General features: G+C 40.2%; 2 protein-coding genes across 5 annotated transcripts in view; both read right to left on the reverse strand.

Annotated features, from left to right (window-relative positions):
• The window catches only part of tpm2 (tropomyosin 2 (beta)), a 28381-nt gene extending 18807 nt beyond the window's left edge, over positions 1-9574 (reverse strand). The window contains exons 1-2 of one of the 2 annotated variants that reach the window (XM_040156975.1): positions 9273-9574; positions 2942-3067 (exon numbers count right to left, since the gene is read on the reverse strand). In XM_040156975.1, the coding sequence (XP_040012909.1) occupies positions 2942-3067; positions 9273-9386 (240 nt within the window). In that variant the 5' untranslated portion in view covers positions 9387-9574. The remainder of the gene's footprint in view (positions 1-2941; positions 3068-9272) is intronic. The other variant, XM_040156976.1, reaches the window with a different exon arrangement.
• Positions 9575-10991: 1417 nt separating this feature from the next.
• tln1 (talin 1) overlaps positions 10992-27380 on the reverse strand; it is an 85311-nt gene continuing 68922 nt past the window's right edge. For 2 of the 3 annotated variants that reach the window (XM_040158436.1, XM_040158437.1), the window contains exons 51-58: positions 26848-26850; positions 22442-22547; positions 20679-20803; positions 20226-20351; positions 19169-19231; positions 18905-19087; positions 12970-13095; positions 10992-12630 (exon numbers count right to left, since the gene is read on the reverse strand). In XM_040158436.1, coding sequence (XP_040014370.1) covers positions 12496-12630; positions 12970-13095; positions 18905-19087; positions 19169-19231; positions 20226-20351; positions 20679-20803; positions 22442-22547; positions 26848-26850 — 867 coding nt within the window. In that variant the 3' untranslated portion in view covers positions 10992-12495. The remainder of the gene's footprint in view (positions 12631-12969; positions 13096-18904; positions 19088-19168; positions 19232-20225; positions 20352-20678; positions 20804-22441; positions 22548-26847; positions 26851-27380) is intronic. The other variant, XM_040158438.1, reaches the window with a different exon arrangement.

Genomic DNA, 27380 nt, shown 5'->3' on the forward strand with positions numbered 1-27380 from the left:
GACATAAATAAACAGTGCTCTGTGCTGAATCTGGTATTGTTGTTATTAAATTCAGTGTGCTGTTTAGTAATACATAATAATTAAGTTACTGTCATAAATATAATATAATCTAACGTTTTTCATTGCTTATAATTTATAACATAGTAAGTCATTTGTATACTGTCATTTGTAATTTTCTACATGTATTCAGTTCTTACTCATCTTATCTTTTTATGTATGGTAAATTACATATGGTAAATAATTGTGAAGAAAGCCTCATGTGACTAATGGTGAAAGCCAGTGTTGTCTATGAACTCTGTTTGTATGAAATACTTCATGGCTTTAGAGTATTCGAAGAGTAATTTGGTTCAGACTTCAACATTTTTGCAGACTTCATGAATATATTAATTACTGAAGCCCTTAGTTACATTTGGTCTATGACTGTAAAAATGTAGAATTTTAAAAAAATAATTTATATTACGTCAGATTTAATACATTATAAATATTATAAATTTAGGATCCCACATAAATAACTATATAATGCAGCTATTGAAAAGAAATATAACTGCTCAAATGCTGATGCTTGTAAATGGCACCTGACTTGTCCAGTAAATAATTTTCACATCATATCTGCATGTACAGTACAAATGTGATGGTGAATAGAACTTGATGTCCTGAGGTAGAGATGTTCATGTTGGAGTGAACACCACCCACAGTAGCAGACTCCTGTAAGCAGTAAAAGCATAAACAAATTCATGCATTGCTCTGATTCTTTTCCATCTTTGGTAACATCACCGTATCACAGTTGTCCTCAGTCCTCCCTGCATCACTCTGCGATTTTGCACTATAATTGGTCATAAATGCTATGACTCATAACTCGTGGAAAACTGCGTAAATGTCAGAACTATCCAAAATTAGTGGCCCTGGTCTTCAAAGCAAATTCTGAGTGTAAGGTTAGAGGTTAAATGAATATTTACAATAGGAAAAGTAGTTAGGAATGGTGTAACAGCACTGATGCAGCTGTGCGGATAGTGAAGTTGAGGATTCTGGAGAGGCTTTTTGCACTGAATATACAGTTGTGTAGCATGGACATATTAACTTAGAGATGGTAGAAGGTTAAAAGTGGCTACCAAGGATTTGAATTAGATGAGCTTTTTTTGGGTCATCCAAAGACTGGGAGGAAGTGCTGCCTGAGATATTATTCCAATATAGTGGAAATAAAGTCCCTGAAACATTAACATATGTATATATGCAAGAAAGTTGGTTTGCTAACATGGAGTTTGAGTTTATTTGACCTAGGTGCATAGCGGTTCTCAATGGGAATATTTTATGCAGAAGAATGCAGTAATTGGTCAAATTTGAAAGCATTTTCCTAATTTGAAAATTTTTCTGTTTGGACGAAACAAAATTACAATCGCTAATAATGTAAAGATTAATTACATTTATTGTTATTGTTTATTGTTATATGAAAATGATTTCTTATCATCAAAAACTAATCTGTGGAGGGACTGAATAGTGAGTGCGCTATAAGATCCAGCTGGATGCATGGAAGGTGGTGGTGTACACAGGTTAACTTGTTTACTTACAGACAGAGCTAGAAAGAGAGACAGACAGACTCACATAAGCATAATGGCAAAATGGCAAGGGGCTGTGATGGGGCCAGATCTAAAGCTAATATGAGGCTTCAGCACTCAGACTTAAATGAATCAAGTGGAGATCTTACAGTCTTTTTTAATATAACATTTCCCCTTTTTGTTTTTCCCTATTGAGCTGCAGTGGAGGGATATTAATAAAAAGAGGGAATTTTGTACTAAAAAAGCTAACTTAGGACTTCAATGGCTGTAGCCTGATATTAGCTACGGATAAACTTTGGAATACATTGTTCCATGGGAGGAGTACTGTGGATCATATTCCTAATATGAAAATTAGGAATGATTATAGCAAGGAAAACCTGTTGCAGTGTTCATATAGGCACCTGACTATTATTTAAGGCCAACTTGATGAGTTCTGAACCTGTCCATTTACCTACCCGGTATATGTGGATTTCACAAATTTGATTGGCCAACACCTTTTTTGGCACTGTAGCAAAAACTGAGCCAGGATAAATTTTAGTCCAGAATTAACCTTTGATTTTGTTGCTCTGCTGTGGCACCAACTTGTCCACACAGTACTGTAGAATTCTTTTACTAAACAATACTTTTATCTTAGCACACAGTGTACAGTTCTCCAGAAAGAAACTTAAAGTTGTTCCACAAGATTTTTAGTACAGCATGACAAGGAGGAGCAGAATTTGAACAGGCTGGTGCCAGGCATTGACTCAAGAAACCAAATCCTCTACATCAAGCCCTCCAGATCTGTTACAACAGATGGCCCTTGATTAAAGGTGCTGACAAGCTTTATGATATGTTGGTAGAATCTGACACTGCACATGACAGATTTAATAGTGTCTCTGTTGCTGCTGTCAGTGGTTTGGCTGCTTCTTAGCAGCAGTTTTCAAATGGAACTAATGATGACACTTTCGAGATTTAGCACAAGCAGATTTAAATTATACTGACCTGAGGGTCAACATTAAAATGGTTATGATTACTGGACATGCATGACATGTGGGATTGTGGGGGTGGGAGTATAAAGTTTGACTAATAGTAACAAACCGGTCTCTGCTATTTAAAACAGAGGAGGAGCTACGACTTGACACTGCTGGTTTCAAGCATTAATGATGTCACTGATGATCTAAATTTACAACTGTATTGTAATTCCAGTTATAAAAAACCAGGAGGAAAAATTTTGAGTAGTGATATATGAAAGATGTCACAATGACAGCACATGTAGTCAACAATGGGACATCATTGTTACTGTGTGAGGAATCAGATGTGACTGGACAGTGTACAATAGGTTAATATGGTCTTAACTTCGTTTCCTCTCTGCAGTAATGTAACGCCCAGCATCAGCTCCTTTCACTCACATCTGCTGCCTTCTTCTCTGCCTGCTCCAGCTTCTCCTGGGCATCCTTCAGGGACTCCGAGTACTTGTCCAGCTCATCCTCCACCCCTTTCAGCTTCTTCTGCAGACCCAGCAGCTCCTCCTCCAGCTACAGGCCAAATACAGAAACAAACAATACACATACACATACACAGAAACAGAACATGTCAGAAAGTTGGAAAGCTTATCGTTGATACATACAACCACAAAAGATACTATACTCTTTCTACGCCACTTTCAGGATGGCCTGTGAAGACAGTACTCTTTAACCAATACTCTGGTTCAGAGCAAGACATCTCCACAAACACTGTCTCCTACAATATACATTTAATATACGACTAATTTTCTTTGGGAAATACATTTTGGAATACATGATTGGAAGAGGAGGTCATGGTGGACGGTTCGATGTAAAAAGCTCAGGACTTTGACAGTGGGAAGGGTTAATGCTTCTGTTCCATCTGTTGTTAGGTTTAAGCTGCAAAAACACTTTTGTTTTGGTTCAGAATAAAAAAAAAGGTCTAAACATCTGTTCTTGTGCCTCAAGTCCGCATTGTCTTCTTCAGTATTCAGCCATCTATGCAGTTGTACTCCCTAACATTGAGACACTAAGGTTGAAAACCACTGGAGATTCCCTTTAAGCAAAAGCTATACATTTCTTATATAAAACCACAAAAGCCTCAATGTGTCAGTGTTCTTCGAGAAAAATGCTTGTTGGCTTGTCAGAAAGTATCTGAAACCCCTCCCCACACACCTGTCCAGTGTCATACTTGGAGAGGTGATTGGCCAGGTGTGTGCATGTGTGAAAGTTGGCAGGGTTCACATAACAACTCTGTCACTTTTCAATGGAACAATCCAGTGCAATCCTCCGAGGACAGAGTGAGAGCGAGGAGAGTGTGCACAGTTATCTCCACTTGAACAGTTAGGTAAGGTGGTCATTGAGAGAAGGTAGAAACTATTTTGCCTTCAGGTCAATCAATACTTTGTACAAAACTGTTTCAAACATACCCTGGCCTGCAATGATGTTTTAGTTGTCACATGCACCTCTTGTGGGAGAGAAAATTATCTATTTACAAGAAGCATCTGCTGATGTGAACCATGTCTCGCAAAAAAGAGATCTCATAACACTTATGACGAAGAAATTTGCATTAAGCTGGAACGGGTCACAAAGTCATCTTAAAGAGTTTAGCTATTCATCAGTCTACAGTTAAACAAACTGTCCACAAATGGAGATGATTTAGTTCTGTGGCAGCTCTCCCTGGTAGTGGATGCCACGTTAAGATGGCTCCAAAAACACAGCACAGAATGTGAGGTAAAAAAAAAAACAGAAGCCCAGAGTAGCAGCTAAAGGTTTCAAGGAATTATTGGAGCAGGTTAACATTTGTGTTCATGACTCTACCCGACACAAATCATGGTGTATGGTTGTATGGAGCATGGTGTCCATGGCAGAACAGGACTAGGATGCTGCTGCTCTCCAAAAAAAACATCACACTGCACCTGAAGATTGCCAAAGACACCTTGACACTCCACAATGCTACCAGGAAAAAATGTTTTGTGGACTGATGAAACTAAGGTTGAATTGTTGGCAAGAACATGCGGCACTATGTATTGCAGTGCATTCCAACATGAAAACAGGAGCAAGCATCATGATTTGGGGCGGCATTGCTGCCTATGGACCTGGACAACTTGCCATCATTGAGTGGAAAATGACCTAGATGAAGATCAGATCCCTTTTTATGAACAATAACGCAGAAAACCAAAGGGTTCAAATATCTTTTCTTCGCACTGTACGTATGACTAAAGTACATCATCATATATACAAAAGTTTGTGGACTCAATTCAAAAATTTATGGTCTCAGTTATACATCATATGCGGCAAACTAATGTGTATTACCCCAATCTCATATCAAATCCTACAAAAGAAAGTCTAACTGCCATATTAGTATGAAATTCAATACACAGATTTATGCTCCCCATAGGATATGGGACATTCTAATAGTGATGCAATATGCAGATTGTCAGTATATCTGCCGTAATAAACACTTTATCTTAATGACCCAGTTACAGAAAATATCAGTCTGATGAGCAGATTGCAGAGTATTTCCTCGTTCACGACAACAAGAGCCCTTTCCATTTTGGACTTAAGGCTTCTGTTATCCAGTGACTCTTTTTCAAAGATTGTTTCAGCAAGGTGCGGTTTGTAACAACAGCTTCAAGGACTATAAAAAAACAATTGTACCCGACAACAGTGTCCCAAGGACAAATGTCCTTTCTATATCACTTCTGACAGTCTCTCCCAGGCTGTAGCCATGTAAGGCCTCTCAGTCACAAATAGCCTGGAACAGTCCTGATCCTACAGTCGACTTTGTGTCAACTCCCAAACCAACAGCCTTGACTTTCTTTCTGAGGGGACCAACAATTCAAAGAAGGTGGGGGTCTTTAGAGGGAACACAGAAATAGACATGCCAGTATTCAGTGCGCATACGCAGAGAGATGTGATTGTGTAGGCATTGTAATAGCTACAAGCCGGGACCCTCTGGGAACACATGCTATGTGGACATTTCCATAGTTGAATAGTTGCTATCTATTCATAGACTGCTACCTGATCTTGTCAATTACACTGTGGAGATATATGGAAGAGACTGCAAGTCATACATGAAGGGATACAATTGTGTTCTTGTGCTGTGAACTGAGAAATTGTGAACTGATTTCTCAGTTCACATCTGGAAGCTGCAGCTGGATTTGGCAAAGGGCAGCAAATTTTTAATTTACTGGTGGTGAAACGAGCTACCAAATGTCATCAAAGACTCATCTCATCTCTTCCGACAGCACCTCCTCTCCTAACACCTCTAACACCCTAACAGCTATAGTGTTGTCCCTCACTTGTAAGTTGCTTTGGATAAGAGCATCTGCCAAATGAGTAAATGTAAATGTACTGGATGATGATGTCAATTGGTTGGTTAGTCTATGACTTAATCTAAATGTCTACCCTCTGGACTTACATACTGAGCCCTCACAGACTTTGATCAAATGTTCCATAGCATGTTCACCATTTACCCATCAGGTCTGCAATGGTGCTGTGCCATTAAAGGATAAAATGTGCTGGTTGACAATTTTTTCAGACCTCAGTTGTTTGATGATGTAACCCATCTCAAAGTAGTTTTATAAATGGTTTTTAACAGTGGCAACCACAGGCAGCTCTACGAAAAGGCTAGTGGTGGCTGAACCTCACCAGAATGGTCGTGAAAATGTTATGCTGAAGCTTTATGTAAATTACTTGGCTTGCCAATTGTTATTTGTATGCAATCGCTAACATATAGACGGGTGACAAATTAAAGGAAAAACCTGAAAAATTAGTATAGGAAAAGTATGAAAAATGCCCCAATCCATAGGACACGAGGGGTCACTAAATGGTTTGATGAGTATTAAAATGATGTGAATCATAGAATGTGGCCTTCGCAGTCACCAGATCTCAACCCAGTTGAACATCTATGGGAGATATTGGACCAATGTGTTAGACAGTTCTCTCCACCACCATCATCAAAACACCAAATAAAGGAATATCTTCTGAAAGAATGGTGTCCATCCCTCCAGTACAGCTCCAGAGACTTGGAAAATCAATGCCAAGGTGCATTGAAGCTGGTCTGGCACTTTATGTTGCTTTTTCCTTTTAATTTGTCACCCATCTGTAGTTTATTTTGTGTGAGAGAAGGAGCGCTAGCAAGTGATAAAGATAACTGAGTGACTGAGTGGGAGAGACAGAAGCCTATATTTTTTTTATTATAACAAACAATGAAACTGTTGTTTTGGTGAAAATGAGTTTTAGACTTTGTGCTGAGACCAGATGTCTCAAAGCCCCGTCTGTTTCTGGAGCAGTGTCACACAGCTGCGATCTGATGACTTTATCAACCAGAGCAAACTGAATACTTGCGGCAAATGTGCAGCAATAACGGACTAATCCTTAAATGCAAATAAAACATTTTAACTAATCAGTCTCCAACCAGTGGATGAGTTTAAATTGGCATTAGAAACAACACTTAATGTGTCTAAAGCAGGAACATCACTAAATAAGTCTGCACTCATCTATAAATGAATCTGAGTCATTGTCACAGTATCTGTTGACCACAGCTTCTTTATATTGTATGAAAGGTTTCTCCTTCAGTTCATTAAATCGCTGCAGCATCATGAGGGCAGCAGGACACATATGTGGATTAATCTGCAGCATCTGATTGGTGAAGGAACACAGTGCCATTACACACACTGCCCACTGTGTTTGCCTTCATTTAATCACATGTAAATGACACAAATAACCATGATACAGGATGTTTGAAACTACTGTAGATATGATGTAAATATGAATGATAAACTCTTGCTGGCTAATTGTTGCCAGCATTATGTTGTTTTTGGCTGGACAGGGGGGCTAGCCCTATAGAGACGAATGTCCGTGACAGAGCGAGTGAGTGAGTGACTGATAAAGTTACACCACTGGTTAGCCGAATGTCACCTCACTCAGTGCTGAGGTTACGGCGTTGGTTGGCCAGCCAAGTGTTGGAGTTTATTGGCCGCTGCTCTTTCAAAAGTAATTGGCATGAACGGTTTCTATTGCGTCATCAAGGGGTCATTTACAGGCAGTATTGCCAACTTAATGCTTTTGTCACTAGATTTACCAACTTTGCACACCCCTTTGGCAGCTTTTCTTCAAAAAAGCCCCTAACCACAAATCTAGCGACTTTTCGGACAAACCTTATCTACTTTCTGCAGAAGTTGCTCTGTATTACCTGGCGAGCACGAGGTCGCCCCCCCCACAGACACACCTCACTATGAGTCTCATTCAATTGACCACCTCTGTACTTTCACTTAACTGGGATTTTAAATGAAGGACCTTTTGAAATGTAGTATTTATACATTGTTGTACTTGTACTTTTACTTAAGTAAATGATCTTCCCACTACTGGTAGATTGTGGGCTGTAAATGTACCATTTTTCGGAGAATTTAGTTGAATAAGCAGCCCAAGGCGAGTCACATTCTACAATTTTGAAAAGATAACACAAGGTGCTTATAAAGCAGATTCCAATAATTTAGACAGAATATGTTTAAATTTAAGTACTATTAGGCCAACAAAAAATGAATTAAGTAAACATTATTTTCTTACAGTGTAGCAGCGTGGAGAAGGCTTAGAAACAGCATTTAGACCCTCATGCTGGGAAATAAAACTTACAGAAAAAATAACTACTTATTGACAGTTAAGCTAATAACATTTAGAAAATCTCCATAATTAAAATCAATTTAAGGTGGGGCTGTGGTGGTTATTGCTGGTTACGGCCTTGTGCACATTCAGTCTTCCATATCTGTGAGATATAGTGTACTGCAGGGTTCCATATTAAGCCTCATATTATTTTCAATATACATGCTCCCACTGGGCCACATTACTCGTGAACATAATATCTCTTTCCATTGTTACATAGATGATCCATAGTTATTTAGTTAGCTAAGTCCGAGATGTCACAAATTATCTTCAACTGGTTGGAAAAAAAAAAGTGAAGCTGTTTTATGTCGTCCATCTTACATCACTAACACTACTGGTGCTGATTGACCAGAGCTCTCCAGTTGGTTCTATCGTCCAATAATTTCATGTACCTCCTGACTCCTGTATCTCTATCTGTTCATTCTGCTTTAAGGTTTCTCCCCCTCTGTCCCACCTTCACTTAGTTCACAATTAGACCAACACAGTCATTACACTACCATGTCAGTACATACCAGTCATATAGGTCTGAAGTTGGTTAACATTCACAAACCAGAAGCTACTGGTTATACCAGACCAAACCAAGTATCCTGTGTACCCAACTTAGGTGTTTTATTGCTTCTGAATCTAAATAAGAGGAAGATTGTGGTCTTCTGTCTTTTAAGAGTTCTTGCTCTAAGGCTCCTAGCGATTTTTCTGAGATGTTGATCCCCTCAGAGCCTCAGCTTTCGGGCCCTGCCTCTTGCTGGTGCCAAGGTTCACACTCATCCAATCCAGCATGCCTTTCTTTAAAACTCTTGACAAACTTGACATACAGACTTATTCTCGATTTTTCGTCCCTTGATTTTATGTTCTTGTTTGTCTGAGTTCTTTTTTTTGTGTTCTTATGATTATTATCTTGCTTACATTACTTTGAAACAATGTTTTAAAAAGTGCTCCATTAATGAACTACCACTACCTTTAACTTGTAAGAAATGCTTGTGCAGAGTCACAAAAAAAAAAAAAAAAAAAGGCAACAACAACACTGTCTTTAACTTCAGGTGACTGAGTGTAGTGTAGCTCCATCTTCGTGTACCTGTTTGCATTTGTCCTCTGCTCCTTTCTTGTCCCCCTCAGCCTGCTCTGCCCGGTCTATCGCGTTCTCCTTATCCAGCTTCAGCATCTGCATTTTCTTCTTGATGGCCTCCATGTTTGGTCAGCGTGTGTTCTCGGCAACAAAGGAGAAATGTGCTCGGTTATCCCGACGGAGACAGAGGCACCGGTCTGCGACAAGGACGGAGGTGGACAGGAGCGCGCGTGCGGCTTGTCTGAGCGGCTCAGGGAGAGCTCGAGGATGGAATACCAGCTGCTCGAGCCCCAGACCTTTTTTTCAGTGTGGATCCGCACGGGGACGTTGTCCATATTTAGGCAGCGAGAGTGGTCCAGTCTGTCTGCATGACGTGCGTCTTCAGTATGTGGGAATACATCAGCTCGGTCCAACATGATGAAGGTGTCATTGATTTCATCACATTGCCAGAGCTTTTCAACTCTCTACCTGGGACAACATGATACGCATCCAGCATATCTGTTCACCCACAGAGAAAGTGGGTTCTCACCTTCCTCCTAGAAAGTAATAGGAGCCTCATCATGGTCAGGAAGTATTCAGATCTGTCTCTTGAGGAAAAAATAGCAATACAACTTTGTGAGAATACTAATCCAAGTAATGGAGTAGATAAACTCAATAGAAAGTACAGAATTCCCCCCTTGAAACGTAGCAGAGGAGAAATAGCATGCAATTCAAATAGTTCTGTAGCTACTTTCTTCCACTAAACTTATTTAAAGGTGGGAAATACAGAACAAGAAATGTGGCATTGAAATTACAAAGGGGACATCATGAAACGCTCATTTGAAGATGCACAAACTGTAGAGTTAATGTGTAAATAATAAACAGTTAGAAAATGGAATATCGTCTAAACTGAAATGGTTGAATTATGAAAACATTTCATGATTAATTTCCTAAAGTAGGGTTTTCCTTTTCTTTCCCCTCCATTTCCATTTTCTGTTTTCCATTTGTCACGTCTGCTTCCACACTCTGAGCTGTGTGAACAGCCAGCACGGCCCTGCTGTCAGTCAGAGCAAGCTGGGTGGGCATGAAACGGGATGGACGAAGGGTGCACACAATCCAGAGCTCACCATGACGAGAGCTGCTTGTGTAACCCTGTTTACCTCGAATGTATTACATTCATATGTCATTGATTAGTCTGGTCAGGGAAGTAAACCTAACCTCAACACTGGATTACCAACCAGGTGAAAGGGCCCCGGATCCCCATCAACCAAATGACCACACAGCCAACCTGGGGTGGGGTAGTATGTCAGGAGAGGACTAATTGTACACAGGGCACAATGTACAGAGAAGAGGAGGAATGGAGGGATACTGAGGGCCCAGCATCTTATTTTTGCCCAAAGGGAGGTTGATCCAGCCATGCCTTACTAAACCTCAATAATGCTTAGGTTGCTTTTTGTTAGGAATAAAAACTAAAAAACAAGACAGTAAACACACTATGATTTCTGAGTATATCAGCAAATATGCTGGTTATGAACACTTGCATATAAAATATAGTTCAATATGAACTTTAGTCCAATGTATTTATAGAAAACATATCCAGGCCACATTTTGTTCCCACCAAAGTAGCTACATGAGTGTAACTGGGAGTAAAGTATTGCTGAGGAGAGCGTCACTTGTTGAGGTGAGAAGAGAGAATGTCAAGCTTTTTAAAAAAAAAAAAAAAAAAGGATATCAATAGTTTCACTGAAAACTGGCTTTATTGAATATAAATCTCTATTACAGTGCCAATGAGGTGGTACTGCTGTACACCAGCATTACATTTATACCACAGCTAAGTCAAAAATGTGAACAAAAGAAAAAAGCCTTTGTATGATTACAGTAATTTTTATATTAGGCATACTGTTCTGTTTGTTCTAAAAATTATGTGTCAAAGAAAATAAAGATACTTGTGGTGTAAGTGTGGATTTAAATGAGGTTTTGTTATTCAATGTTATTGAAATGAGTTATGGATTAAGTGCACTTTAAAGGTAAATGGTTGGTTTCAGATACTTATACTTACAAATTCATTTAGAAGGCACTTTATAAACACTGATATACGGGGAACAAAGAGTGAGCTAACATTAGGCCCTTGGTAATCAGCAATAATCTAAACTCTATCTACTTTATATCTCACAGGAAGACATTAGGTAGCACAAACATGTATACCTCAGACAAGCATATTCAGATTGTACTGTGACAGGAATTCTCTTGAGAGTACTAAGCATTGCGTCAGACACTAATATGGCACAGGTAACATGTTGCTGGAGTGAGTCAATGAACACTGAACACCCAAATACAGTCAATATGATGTCAAATGTCTTGTTAAAGTAAGTTAAAAATATGGCTTCATATTCTTTACACAAAGAAGTCCTCTAATCTAATCCAGGCCTAAATGCTGCAGCTTCTTCAATCCAAATACTAACACAAAAAACTTCTATTCAGATATTACTGGAAGATATCTTTTTAATACATTTCATAGCTCAACCTTTAAAAAAATAACGTTTTCCCACTTTGATTTGTTCCATCGCAAACTTAATTTTTCCGAATCTAAACTTAAAAAAGGCAACATTTTATTTAATTATCCTTATCTCAGATTTAAACAGTATGAAAAGTAACATACTGAACATCATCATTGTCATGTGACCACAGACCTTACACATCAAGGCTCATTGCCTCTAAATGTGTTCACACACATACAAAAACACATCTGCATAGAATATTTGCATACATAAGGCATAATTTGCATAGAAGCATAAATTGTGCTTGCCTTCATATCTCTAAGATCTAACACGTTCTAACAGGGAAGGCAGAATTTACTAGCAGGGCTTTGTCATTTTACGAAGCCACACAACATGTACACAATGAAGACATGCACTGCAGACAAAAACGGAGGGAAAAGTATAAGAACATTTATAATCAGAAGCATAGATGCCTTAATAAGGACTTAAGGCATTTATATTTCAGTATAATCAAAATTCATAATTATTGGCATTATTACGTATTTGACTTTGAAAATGAAATACAGAAACAGATTGATAAAAACCATCCTGATACATCATCGTGGAACTGGAGTCAATCTGCCTATTAGGTCATATTAGGTTTCTACTGAAGCATGAAGCCTCCTCTCTCTACACGTAGCTGGGGGAAGGTCCTGAGCGTTCCATGGGCCACTGTTGCATTACTGATGTGTGTGCTGGCACACACGCACACTCTCTCACTGTTCCTGGCCATCCTCCCGCAGCTCTGAGGGAAGGAACTTGTACTGCTGCTGTCTGATCATGGCCAGCTTCTTCCTGGCCTCGTCCAGCTCCCTTTCTTTCCGCAGCATCTCCTCCTGAGCAGCGATGATCTGCAAAGCAACACAGTCTGTCAGCACACTGAGGAGACAAAATAGAACTTGTGACCATTTGCTAAGCCCCTCGCCCCTTATGTTAGCAGCGACAGTTCAGAAACCATAACCACGTAAATATAGCTTGAAAATAAAAACAACAGGGAATAAATCTAACCTGTTAGAACAAAAAACATGTAATTTCATTTTTATTTATAATACCCACTTTTTATTTTACACATGTACCTCTTTATTCTTTCATAACTTTACTTACTTTAAGTAGGTATGCATGTACATATAGTATTTGGGTAGCTATGTTTGTGCTTTGTGTTCCCCCTGCGTTTGGGATCTTTGACTCACCTGAGCAATACCTCCCACCATCTTACTCTTGACCACCACGGCCTGGTCATCCTGAGCATCGAACGCTGCTTTCTGTGCCGCTTTCACCAGGTTATCAGAGGCTCTCTTCACAGCATTTCCAGCAGCCTGCAGAGATACACGGTCAGTCAGGATTTTAAGAACTGTGAAAGTTCGTTCTAGAAAACGGAAATAGTGAAGTAGCTTTTCACAAGGGGCAGTTCCAGAAAAGGCTGTTAAGTTCTAGAGAAAGCTAGTAAGTGGACCTTGAATTGAAAAAAATATTTTTTGTCAAACTTGAAAAAAAAAAAAAAAGGAAGATGAAGTGAATTATGAAAGCGATGCTTGACTGCAGTGCTTAATATAACTAACTATGGAGCACAATTTATTCTTTCAGGGAATGTGGAAATAGACTCATACAGACTTGTAGCAACAGACAAATTAACTGTGCGTCTTGTGAACAGCAACTCCTGGAAAGGGAATGATAACTTCCACCAGCTCTCAGAGACAAAACCATAACAGGTTTTTTTCCTGCTTAGTGTCTGAGAATAGCTGTAAAAGGCAACGAGGAGCAGCCTGCTGAACTACACGCAAAGCCAAACATTTGTCTCATTGGGCAGCTCGGCTCTAGCAAAGAGGAGTTTTGTCCTTTTGCGGCTCTGTGGGCTGAAATCAGACACTGAGCTGGCAGGGGACGGCAAAGTCACATAGACATTAGTGAATCCTCCTCTACTGGTTTATCTTTGGCTGGAATGCTACTGTTATTCTGGCCCTGACATACAGCATAACACTGTGAAGCTCTCCATCAGCTGTACACACAGTAAACTGAGACGGTCAGTGTTTGTTCCAGGAGGCACCGCCGGGGGCTGATGTTCTGAAAACGCACATTAAATCCATTTTCATTAGAGCAACTTAACAGCTTGTTTTAATTTGAATATGCCTTTCAAACACTCAAAAAATCCACTCAAATCCAGGGACGTCCCGACTCAACCACTCCCACTCCCACTCCCCCCTCACAGCTGTGACAGAATGATTCTCCAGTGTCTATATCTTTCCCCCTGACTGTCTACTGTCTGCTGCAAAGCAGGTAGACAAATTCATGCAGTTATTCATGCGGGATAACACACAGGATCTTTACACCCTTTCTTAACAGGTTAAAATCTGTTTTTTTCTAAGATGTCGGAATCATGTTTCTTTCTTGATTTTTGCTGCTGATGTTGCTGATCCTTCGCCATCATTGGCTCGCAAATTTAGGCCCACCCTCCTTGAATATGAGGGCTGACCCGTGTCTATCTTGTTGTCATGTGACCTCTCACATGCTTCTGTTGAGGTTTCTGGCGGAGGTACCTGTCTGTCACTTGACTTAGCTGGCCAGCTTTGGACTGGCAGCACAGCAGTAACACAGGAAGCTCGTGAGATATCTGAGATTTCGGCTTTCAACGGTAAATTAAATCCAGTTTCTGGTGTTTACGGCAACGAAAAATTACATTGCAGACGTCAACATCGACGCGTCTTTCCAAAAACAATGTCCCTGTGGATAAGCCATCAACCCCACTGCCAATTGTGCTCCTTGGAGCTACTTTCTACCAAAAGATTAACCTCTATGAGAACTTTCTCCTGTGAGGTCTGTGATTAGCGATAGGGACATTGTTCCCGGACAGAGATGTTGCAGTTTTATTCACCTCACTTCCTTGTAAAGGCAGAAATCTTAGATATCTGAAAACTTGGATAAATGAAATCAAAAGCAGAAAGAATTCTTTTCATGATTTGGCTGAACTGACCCTTATAAATTCTGTCCTCCTCGTGAACTGTAGGGTAGACAAATATGTCACATAATGCAGTGCAATAACTCCAGCCTCCAGAATGGCCACATGGTCATGATTGCTTCCTCACTGTCGGCCGTACTGTCGCATGATTGTAATTTACATACCTATCACAGGCTAAGCATTGCATTGTGGTGAGATGCTGCGTACATGGAGTGGACACTATTCTTTCTGTTGTATTGGGGGAATTTCTGAGGGTATACATTTTACACTTGAATTAAATAGTCAACAGTAAATATAAAGGACTGCGTAGTAAATAGGGAACGATTTCGGACACAGCCAGCACTCTTATCAGCCAGGTGGGAAAATCCATTCACATCAGCCTCCTGGTAGTAATTCTGAGTCTGACAGATTGTGAAATTCTGATGGCTCAGGAAAGCCCCATATGTTGAAAATAACTACACAAGTGTCGACAAGTTAACGGCAAAATGGCCTCAACACACCAACGTTGCTGGTAGTTATAGTTAAATCAAATTAAAACCCAGTATTGATACTAATACAAGACATATTTTTACCATGTCGAAACATTCCTTTAATTGACATTTTATGTAGTGCGACTACAAGGCTAGCAATTTGGATAGCCGTCTTGAAATCCATGGGTATAACATGTAACCACTCTCAGGTTGTCTGCTGTATTATATTGGGTTACTGTAGGTGGTGTAAAATAAACTGGTAACTCAGTGTATAAAATAGTTCTGTCCCTCAACCACCTGCTGCCATCAGGAAGGGTCCTTTCCAGATATTCACACATTCAACAGAGAGACTGTACATTACTCAGCACTCTGAATAATTACAGCCTTAAAAAGCCCCATGGCAAAGAGTGATGAGAGCAAATGCTGCTGCTGTAATCATAGATCAGGGTTAATGTTTCCAGTTCTTGGTGCCATGGGTGGACCAGTGGATTGTTTCCAGAGCCACTCTAGACATAAATGTATGGGAATTACTGTGGTGGCAGCTGCAGGCTAGAAGAGGAGGAGATAAGCCACTGCTGATTGGATCAGAGAATATGAGATGGCCTGGGCAGGCTGATGTGCTCACAGCTAGCATACACGCAGCCTTAAAGATAGTATTTTTGGGTGGATGGAGTGACAGGAGATACTTCTAGTTTCTGTTATGTCTTGGGAATGACCGCATCAGTTACACATAAAGGTCACAACAACCCTTCTGTGTGATATTATTTCAGTTAGTCAGTGCTTTCAGTTGAGTTTAAGAGGAAAAATTTTAAAGTCCAGTGTCTTTTTAAAAGTGCACCGCACCAATATTACACACTTTATGGGGAGTCCTATTCAGGTGGTGAAAACAGTTGTATAATGTCTTCTGTGGGGGGGGGGCACTTTATAAAGTCTGAGAAAATAATCTTGATAATTTAACAGCGATGTCATCAGGCCTGAGTTACAAACTGGAGGTGTGGAGTTTGAAATATGTGGGTATTTACCAGTCAGGGAGGGTCTGCATTATGGGAAATGCAGGATGTGATGTTTTTTGATCTTCAGGGTAATACTAGAGATTAAAAGTAAGGGTATCTCAGCCTCTGTTGCTCTGTTTTTAACTCTGTCTCTTGTGAGTCCCCCATCTTTATGGAAATGCAATACTAAATCTCTGGATTACCCCTTTAAAAATACTAAAATGCAGCAGCATGTAAAGTACACTGTTACCTGTGCTAAGTATAGAGCGCACTAATCCTGATGTAGCAGCTGTACAGATCACGCAGCTCACCTGTAACCCTAAACACTCTACACTCCAGCCTATGAATAGACTATGACGCGCTGTGTGCTGTTATGGCTAATGCTATTGTTCCTTCAGCAGGTACTGTAGGTCTGAATCATTTGTGCAAATGAGAACGACACATCTCACTGTGCATTTGCCCATATCAGACGTCAGTCTGACGAAGCAGGATTAGAGGGTTAGAGAGCTAACTTTGGACCCTGGCTTTTCAGTCTCCAGAAAACGGCTCAAATTCAGACATACTCTGTTGCCATGGTAATTGATGTAGATTCCTTGCTTCTATTTATTCTTATCTTTACTGTGATGAGGTCATATTTTGGGGGAGGAAGGAAGAGTCTGCTTATGATATACTGCACAAAATACTGAGATAATTTATGTGAAAATCTGGTTTTATTCTGTATTTTCTTATTGTGTGGAAATCTCATGTGCAGAGCCAATCCATCGATCTGTTATTCCACCTCTCAAGACTTTGACTTCCCTTCTCTGTCTGTGGCTCTCAGTTCCAAGCCCATCGGTTCCTACTGCTCACACATATATAGGTTAATTTTTTTGGAGACTTAGTAATGTCCTAAAACAAGTAGTGACTGTAGTTCTCAACAAACATTACTAAAACAGGAGGATATAGTGCATTTTTTGGGGACTATTTACAGTGGCAGATTAATCCACGTTTAGTTCTCTAGTGAGTATTAGGGGCAGGAGGATGGTGTATGTGAGACTGGGTCAAAATAAAATAAAGTATGTGTTCATGGTAATGAAGGAACATGTGTTGTTCACTGATGTGTTTTGTGTTTTTTTTGGCCAACAATGGAGCTCTGTGGTACAGAGGAATAAGATATATCAGGCTTTGATACACATACACATACACATACGATACTTGTTAGCAGATAAATCCATTGTTGACTATCACCAGACTTCTGCTTTAATGATTAGAGAATTAGACAAAGCATATCCAAGGCTATAATGCCCGTACTGTGCATGAGAAAATAGACTTTATTCACTTGCACAATACTCCCCTCTCTTGTACTCTGAAAAGTTGATTGGATGGCTTTTTCTTTAAATGACAGCCACAGCTACAGCTGTTTTATTATACCTCATCCAGACTAACACAGTGATGTAGATAAAAGCTTCATCGGGGCTCTGATTGGTTCAATGTGCATCAGCCAGCCTTCCCTCCTGAACAACCTGCTACTCTGGGGAACTGGTGTTGTTACCATTGACAGAAATCAATTAAATAATGCCAACGTTTAAACATCATTTAACTGACTTGCAGAAAAGAGAGATAAAGAGAGAAATAGAACGTGTGCGAAGGGTCAATGATAAGAAAGGGGGCGTGCAGTTTGACGGACACTGAAACTTAACTTTTGTCTGGTAATTTTTTAATATAATTCTGTGGTTTATCAGTGAAGTGTATGAACTGCACTGAAGACTAGAGTTTGTGCTAACAGGGAGAAACAGGGTGATGGCTGTCTTGTCAGAATGGGTCCGGTGGGGTTCGAGCATGCGCTGAGTAGACCTGCGTCATACATGCGTCTGCTGTTTGAAAGGGGTGCTAGAGTAGGACAAAGATGTCAGCAGCAAGCTGGAGTCAGTCCGTCTTAGATGACAGTTGCTTCAAGATACTGTCAGAAGAGATTCCTTTGTCTCGCTTTTTGCACTAATGTTTCCAGATTGTTGATGGAGATCCGTGGATACACCAGCCTCAGCTGTTGAGGAAACGCTGCTGTCATTTTTCAGACTGCACTGACTGTCGTAATCACGGTGTCAATTTATTTTCTCAGATGTAAGGATATTTTAGGGTGCTCATTCCCATCTTGTTTGGTCTGATTCAGAGATCCACTGTGTTGAAAGACACAGTGTGTGACAGTAGATATCTGATTTTACCATGAATCCTGATGCTAAACTACTATGAAATCCATCTGCCGATGGTGAAGACAGTGATATTAAAAGCAAACTGTATATGTGATGAATAGCTTTTATTTATGCATGATCATTTTGATCATTTGCTCATTCTAAAACTCTCCAATGATCAAATTACTTGTCAATCTATATTACGTCATGTTTACTCCTGCTGGTTTGTTTTTGAGGTTGTCAGTGTGAAAACTCAGTGGGTCAGAACTAAAAAGCAACAATGGATCTTTTTTTCCTTGGTGTAGAACAAATTACCAAACCAATGTGTGAAAGTGACCTAAGCAACCAATTCTTTTCTTACATCAGTTTACGGGGGTGATTGAGGTCTCAGTTGCCCCTCTGACATTTGCAGTTCTGGCCTTTCTTTTGCAGAGAACTAAATACGTGTTTTGAAGTGCCACAGTAACAGCACGTTACATATAACAGACAACAGTGAGCCCGAGTGTGAAGGAGCTTGATAGACATTAACATGCAGTGCTGACCTGGAGCCTCTTCATTGTCTGGGAATCTTGGTCAGCCTTGACCTTGCAGGCCACCAGCAGCTGAGCGGTTGAGGCTGCCACCTGCTTGGCTGACGAGATGAGCTTCTCCTCACTGGCGTGTCCCTGCACCGCAGAGTTGGCTGCCTCACACAGGTTGTTGGTTGCTGCAGCAACCATTCGAGCCTGAGGAGTCAAAGGCATCAACGGTAGGATCTTTCACTATTCACTTTGGAAATTTCTCAATTCTTAGGGGAAGAGACTTACAGCGGAAATCAGCCCCTGAGACCACTGTCCATCATCCACCGCATTGGCTGGGATCGCTCCCACCTGAAAATACAGGAAAACCGGCTCAGAATCATACTGGTTTTATTATCATTACAAGTCTGTGTTGCCAATGCATTCATGGAGCTCAAACAAAAAATGCACAGATGGGAATGTGGGAAACAAGCTGGTGGTTATTGGGGATAAGAATGACATGGATGGGCAAATTAAACTTAAGAGAAGAGACTTCCAAAATCTCATGTAGGTGAGAGGGTGTTCAGTTTGGTCAGAGGATAAAGAACGGAATAGGATAGACAAGGATAAATAGTCAAGGGCATATCTATGTAGTAGCAATAGTTTTTTTTTTGAGAAACACATTCTGGTTTTTGAAATAAATTCTAGGACAAGTACGTGAGCTTTAACTTAACACCTCCACCTTGATGAAATATCTAAAATCAATTCTTTTGCATATGATGGATCCTTGTTTTCAGAAAATGGTCAACTACCTTCAGTTTCAGTTTCAACTTCCTACTAAAAACACACTTGTTTGCATGAGAATGACTACCATTCACAAATATATATATTTTGTGAAGTTTGCTAAGACTAAGATAGTGGTAACTCTTTTTTCTTCAAGGTTCTAAAAACTTCTTTTTCTCTGTCAGCATCTTACTATGTGCGGTGGAGTCTTATATGAACACAAAACCACTACTAATGTCCAGCTGCTGGTCTGTACACGGGTCCCAGACCTTTACATCTGGATGGCAATAATGGTGTTTAAAAATGTTTAGGATGCTACATCAATGCATGTTGTCACTTTTAGGGTTGGTGTGTCTAAACTATATGTTTGTTCAGCAGTTTTTGGTGGAAAGAAAGTTACATTCCTAAAATGGACTATAAGTTGTTATTATATGACCATGTTCTGAGTTTTTTGTTAAGGCAGATTATATTGCGCAGCACTGGACAAACTGACAGATAACCATTTTGCTGCAGCGGGGTTTATATGTTGCCTGCTCTCGTAGATCTCATGAAATGTTTATCCCTCAGTTGGGTTCAGACGTACCTTCCCTTGAGCCACCAGCTCCCTCTGTGCTGCTGAAGCAGCTTTGACCAGAGCACTGGTAGCAGCTGCGATGGACTTGGCTGCCTCCAGAATCTGCTCCTCAAAGTTCAAGCTCTCATCTGCCTCCTGTTTACAAGAGAGGGAAACCAACCATCAATAAACACTTTATGTTCTAGGGTTGTGATGATCTGTTGGATTTGCATACAGACAAAAAGGCCCCATCCTAAAAGAAGTTAACAGGGCTGGTCCACAGCATGGGTAAAGATGGAATCCAGAATAACTTTGAAAGGGAGGAATATCAACATGTTAACAGGGTAATGTCTGGACAGCCATTAATCATGGTATGAGGAGCTGACAGCCCAGAAGATGTGCAGCACACACATTGTATGTGACCCTGTGGTGAGGTTAACAGGCTCAGCGAGAATGCTGCTGCTCTGTAAAAAGCCCCCTAACCTTGGGTTTGGTCCTGGGCCTCAGCTGCTCCAGTTTCTTGGCAGCTGCTTCAATAGCTGCCGCTGCTCCCAACAGCTCGTTCTCTGCAATGACGGTGGGATCCTCAGGGTCCACCCACTCTGTGCCTACAACACACACATACCACGCTGGCTCAATTTGTTCCTAAAAAAACCCAACATTTTACACTCTTCCCCAGTATTTATATTAGCCAAATATGGTATAATGGTGATGACAGAATGGCTCGCAGTATCTCTTAAGAGTTTATTTTAAAGTTCTGCTACTTATTAGGAGAATTTTTTATGGCCTGGGACCACTTTGTTTGGCAGATTCTTGATCGTTTTTTGCCCCATTGCACACAATTCCATTGTCCTCTGTCACTCCTCTGTAACTGCGGGTATATTTCCAGATATACCCCCCATTACATATGAATTTGACAAAGTAAAGACATTTAGCCCAGTGTGCCCTTTATTTTATGATAGCACAGGTCAAGCAGATGATCCCATCTGCTTGATCGTTTTTGCCCCATTGCACACAATTCCATTGTCCTCTGTCACTCCTCTGTAACTGCGGGTATATTTCCAGATATACCCCCCATTACATATGAATTTGACAAAGTAAAGACATTCCTGACTGAGCTGCATGAGTATCAAAAATGAACCCACACAGTGGCCTGATTAGCCCAGTGTGCCCTTTATTTTATGATAGCACAGGTCAAGCAGATGATCCCATATAGCTTGGCAACTTAGCAGTGATCAATATACAGTATGAACATTGTTTATTGATATTTGGTGATTTTGGGAACAATTTCGGGGCTGGGTGTTCTTTACTGGTACACCCTGCAATGTGTCAGATAAATTCCACCATCATTTCATATCTTCTGTTATTCATTTCATTTGCAGCTTGAAGCTACCCGTTGTCATTATATGTTTTTGCCCTCTCTGCCAACAAAAAGTAATTGCATATCACAATAAGATCTTTGAGTTTTACATATTTATTACCTCAGTTAATCACAAAGTACTCATAAAAGGATTCACATTTTATAGGTAAATATGATGCTGGATTTGGACTGGATAGAATCCTGTTAAACCCCAATCTTGCACATTAATCACAGCCCTTTCATCTGTCAGAGCCTCTATGGTGTTCCCATTCGCATCATGTGTTGAATGGAGTCATGAACCTACAGCCATGCAGGCAGCAAGATTCACTTCCAGCTAATGTCTCTTAAACTGGAGCAGGGGGACATTAATCTGTGATATAAAGCTCTGAGGGGGAATCTCCCTCCATGGGATAGATGATGCATTCATGGAATCGCCTTGAGTTCAACGTTATTCATACTTGACTCGTAAGAGGAGAATCCCAGAGCAGAGCTGTGTGAAACTGTAGAAGTCTAAGGGGGATATTTACTAACCCTTGACCATGTCTGGCATGCAGTATTCTTTACTTTTTTGATACTTCTACTGGGGGTCAGAATTTCAAGTTGATCTATTGTAATTTCTTATGTAATACTACACATCAATACTATTTTTAAATGTCATTAAGATATGTGGCAGGAATCTTATAATTGTCTTATTACCATGATGAAAGTTCACAGCTGGTATCAAATGCTTGATAAGGGTTGGTGTCCCTACAACTATCCAACTGCATTAGATCAATAAGGACACTGACACCATTAAATATAAATTCAGACACAAACAGACACCCTTTGGGAATGTAGTTTTGCTCTGCTGTCATTCTGCGGTTGAAGAGGTCAAGGGTTAAAATACCTTTCATGGCCTCAGCAGCCTGGATGAGCTCAGTGACGGAGCCTGCAACCCGCTTAGAGTAGCTGGCCAACTGTTGCTTCAGATCATGAGAGGGTTTCTGGATGATCTGTGGATGAAGGAAAAAAAGTCACAACGTTTAATTCAAACTTTTGTACTCTCACCTTCTGTATTACTGATGCTTAACAAGTTTACTTGACTTAATCAAATCCCAGCCTGTGCCAAGCTAATGCTAAGATGATATAGGCGGCTAACATCACAGTAGACTTTCATATTCCATACGCTTCAATTCAAATATTTCGGTGTCCAACGCAGTGTGCACTGTGCTCAGGTGAGGTGAGAGGTACAAACAGGTGGGAGGTTCATTTAGAGCCACATGTGTTTCTGGCGCAACATCAGTCTGCTGCCATTGCTGTCTGTCAGTCTGCTGCGATTTCATCAACAAGAGAAAACTAAATACATGGAGCAGACACGCAGCAATGATGGAATAATTATTAATATGTAAATAAAGCATTTTAACTTATCAGTCTCCAACCAGTGGATGAGTTTAAATTGGCATCAGAAACAACAACTAATGTGTTTAAAGCAGGAACATCAGTAAATCAGTCTGCATTGATCTATGTAAGTTACTCATCAATTCTGTGTGTCATTGCCTCTCTTTTTTTGGAAAAGTAGCATTTTGTGTTTTATTCTTAAAATGCATTACAGTGCAAATGCTGCTGTGTCACATTTTACAGTATGATGTGACCATTTATGACACGATAGTGTAGAAATAAAACCGAATTAGGCTCAGATTGATGTGGTCATAACTGCGTCATCTACATTTTTTAATTATTTATTTCTATCAAAATTTTACAAGTTAAATTAAAAACCCACACTATCTGCCTCTGGCTGCTGATTTATGGTCCTGTGTGTTCAGGTGTTGTGCTGCTCTGCACCATCCAGACAACAACATGATTCCTGGAGAGGCCGTTTCTTCATTTGTTGCAATGCAACAAAACATCTCGACTCAGCATCAGCTAGCCTTTCTGAATTTGAGCCCCTGAACAAACCGAAACAGCACGTCCGCTTGGAGACACCAACAAAGTCCGTGTGCCCAAGACCTACCACCTTGTGTTGGTTGTTGCACTTGCACAGTTAACATTAGGACCCTAAGTATAAATCCCGGTGGCCATCAACAACAGGGGCCACATGTTCACATAAAACCATCCATATTTCACGTCCCATACATAAACTGGTATTTCTAAAAACAGAATGTGCAATGAGAATGTGAACACCTCACCCATATTTCGGTCCATTTCAGAGTACACATAGTTCTCTTGAGTGATCAGGTAATATGATGAGGTGTAGATGAAAAGTAGGCTTGCGACAGAATTTAAAAATAAAACCATTGTTTAGGTTGTTAGTCAATTTCACTGACATTTTTGAAGTCTACAAAGCTACATTTAACATGCCAGTCAAAAGTAAATTAATTACATACATGCGAGTCTGTTTTGATATGAATGCTACAAATTAAATCATTGATGACCTAAGATAGCACTGCAGATGATGTTTTACAGGTACATGTGATAAAGGCACCATTAATGTAAAAAGCCAAAGCCCTGGATAATGGTCCCGTGTAGTTATAGCTACTCTGGCATTGTTGTAGAATGTCGCTGATGAGACACAATTAATGAAACTACGCTTCTAGTTTTTGTCTTTTCATTGACAGACTGGTAAAGCAGAAGTACTGATATGCAAGTGCTTGTCCACATCCACTTATATGTGGTTGTGGGAGTGGAAATCCATGTGCACAGTTCCACAATGGTTCAGATTTATAAAACAGAAGCAGCTCTCCTAATATGAGGAATATAGTGCGTATGCATCTTTCTGTCTCTTTGCATAGCGAGTTTTAGTCGTGACACTACACCGAGATTTATGCATCTGGCCCCTGGACGTCACCCTCCAGACTTAAAACAGAAAACTTTAAATGGTGTGTTAATTGGTATCACTATGATTTAAAAAAATAAACCTATGGGCCCTTTAAGTTAAGAATAAACTGCTCAGTTGTGAGTATCTACTCAAGTATCTACTGTGCTATTCCTATTTGTTAACATTACACAGCCTTCAGAAAGTATAGCTTCATGCTGCTTCTCTGCTGTCTCTACTAGCCTTTATCAGAATGTAAAATATTTCTGCTGCATTCTATTTCTATTGTTTCTATTGTTTCTGCTGTCAATTGCAGAATAGCTTTCTGCTATTTTTTTCAGTGTTTTCCATTTTTGAGACTTTATGCGGTACTTATGGGAGGCTTTGAAAGTGTAGGATTAATATTATATTAATTCTAATACGACTGCCTCAAAAACAAACCTTTATACATTATGTACAACTAAGTGATATTTGGGGTCACCAATGTGACCACAGTATTATACTTACATATAAAAAATAAAACCCAGATTTCTTCAGTTGAAAACACTGGTGTGACTGTGTCAGCAGAGACACTCACCTGAAAAAATCTAATACAGGGAGGAAATGAGACAGCCCAATTCTGTCCCTAATATGCCAACTAATGTTAGACCCTTCTCAGAAGTGAATGAAAATAATGGTAAACTAGTTTGATTTTGGTTCATATGCGTTTCAGTTGGTGTCCTCAGACTGTCCTAGGTGGACATGCAGTACTCAGGTTGGAGCAGTGTGCGACAGGTGCAGGGCATTAACAGGGCTCAGCCCATACCCAGCTCAAGTTTATTCAGATGTGTTGTCATGAGAAGATAGAGGAGAGGACGTAACTGCACAGGAATGCATGCTGTGGGCCAAACTAATGCTACGGGCAAACACAAACACATCCCCATATTGCACACCAACAAACTGGTACACACATGTTAAGACAACACTTGTGCTGAGAGCACGCCATTAGTGAGCTCCACCGCTGAAACAATGTTTAGACCAACGGAAGCAGAACGTATGGCATGTTTTGCGTCACACAAATACAAAACAACTCCATGCATCCATTTTAGAAAAGGTTGATTCATTTGTGATGCTATGAGGTTTAAAGGTAAGAAGTCTCACTGTGCTGTGTGTTCATTTGATGGCAAGACATCAGCAAAAACCAAACCATGTCACTGAGCAACATGATTAGCAGGTCACTAGGAGTACTATATTTCCTACAGAGGTCAAGGACCAGATAGACTGAGTGTGGACAAGCAGGCTGGTGGTCGTTCTGTTTTGGCCATCAGAGGGCAGGACCACAAGCTTAGATCCCATCCACAGTGCTCTATTCAGAACCCATTCAACTGTTTCATGTATGATATTTTACACTTGATCACAATAAATGCAATTCAGATTTTTTTGACAATCATTAACAGAAAATATACCTTAATATCAAAATGGAAACAAATATCTACCAGTTTACATTTAAGGGATACAATTCTCAGAGGTGATTTTAACTGTATCTGCAATGCAGTCATTTCAGTTCTCTTAAGAGCACATGTTTACATTCATTACTATGTTTGTGTGTCAGGTCCGTCCTATGTTGTTAGTGACTCAACTTTTCAGCCAACGTGGGTGCTCAGAAATTTGACCATCTACAGTTCCATGGCAACTGAAATTGTGTGATACAGTCTAAAGCTCCAGAAAAAGGAGGCGAGATTGAAGATTGTTTTAGCAATTGCTGTTTGCAAAACCAAGGATGAACTGTCAAGTTTGGTTGTCTGCTTTATGTTTGTCTTTAATCTTTAAAAAGTGCATAGTATTGTTTCTTCACTTTTGATCAATGTTAAAAAGTTGTGTCCACTATGAACGAAAGCCTCAGGAATACTGGGCCGCGGCTTCACCTGAATGTTAAAGCAGAAAATTAACATTCATTTCAATGTTTGCTACAATTGTACCACACAATTTGCAATTTTGATATGTATAAATAACATTTCAAATTTGATCGCCAGGCCGCAAGCCTCAGCAGGTCGATTTGCTCTGAACCAGGCAACTCTGAAATACCATGCACAAAACAGACGCATGGAGTGTGGAAAATCTCTCACTGTAGCTGACTGAGAGGTCACCAAAACACCACCAAAACAGCAGTGGAGACCAACACACATACATGTAATCTGATCTTCCCAACCCCGGATGGTCAGAACAGAAAGACAATCAGCTGACAGTGTGACTGCACAGTCAAGTCTAACATCAGTCTAAATATATATGACCACTGGTGACTCAGAATGTGTTCAAATACCTCCAGCTGAGTCAGACTCCTTCAGTGTCTTGACACTGACAGCCTGTGCCTACCACTGCTGCCTTATAAAAAAATGCAGCTTATCCAAATATCCCCTTCCTGTCCATAAGCAGAGCTGGTCTGACATCTGCTAACATGCTGCTGACGGTGTTCAACCAGTGCATCCCCACACTTGTGCAGGTCAATCATGCAAGGTACTCACCGGCTTGCACCGACAGCAGTGAGCCACGAGTTTAAAAGAACATTGACAGAGCATTGGGAAAAAGAAAGAAAAGAGGTTATCAAACACGATAGCTAACATCAGATGCACAGAGGGGAGATTTGTGAGCATGCAGCCATCATGCTCTAAATCCTATCACTGCAAGCTCCAAAGGTTTTGTTGATTTTAGGGAAATGTCAGCCACGAGATTGTAAAAAGACATTTTAAAAGGCTTTAGCAAGTTATGGTTTTCACATTTTAAAATATTTTGCAGACGTTAACAGACATCCTGCAATAACCACACGTGCAAACAGTTTCATTCTTCAGTGACATGTTCAGGTAATTTAGGACTTGATATTATTCAAAACTTTGAGACTCTTGGCTAGAAGGTTCCCAGTTTGATGCCCGAACTAGTGGAATGAATTTGTACTAGTTATTGCCATTAGCACCACTGAGGTGCTGCTGAGCAAGGCACCCACACAGTGCTCAAGTGATACTCTTGACCACTTGCTAACAGATAAAGACAGCTGTAATAC

This window comes from Xiphias gladius, chromosome 20 (genome assembly GCF_016859285.1).
Source record: "Xiphias gladius isolate SHS-SW01 ecotype Sanya breed wild chromosome 20, ASM1685928v1, whole genome shotgun sequence".
In the NCBI taxonomy this organism is placed as follows: domain Eukaryota; kingdom Metazoa; phylum Chordata; class Actinopteri; order Istiophoriformes; family Xiphiidae; genus Xiphias; species Xiphias gladius.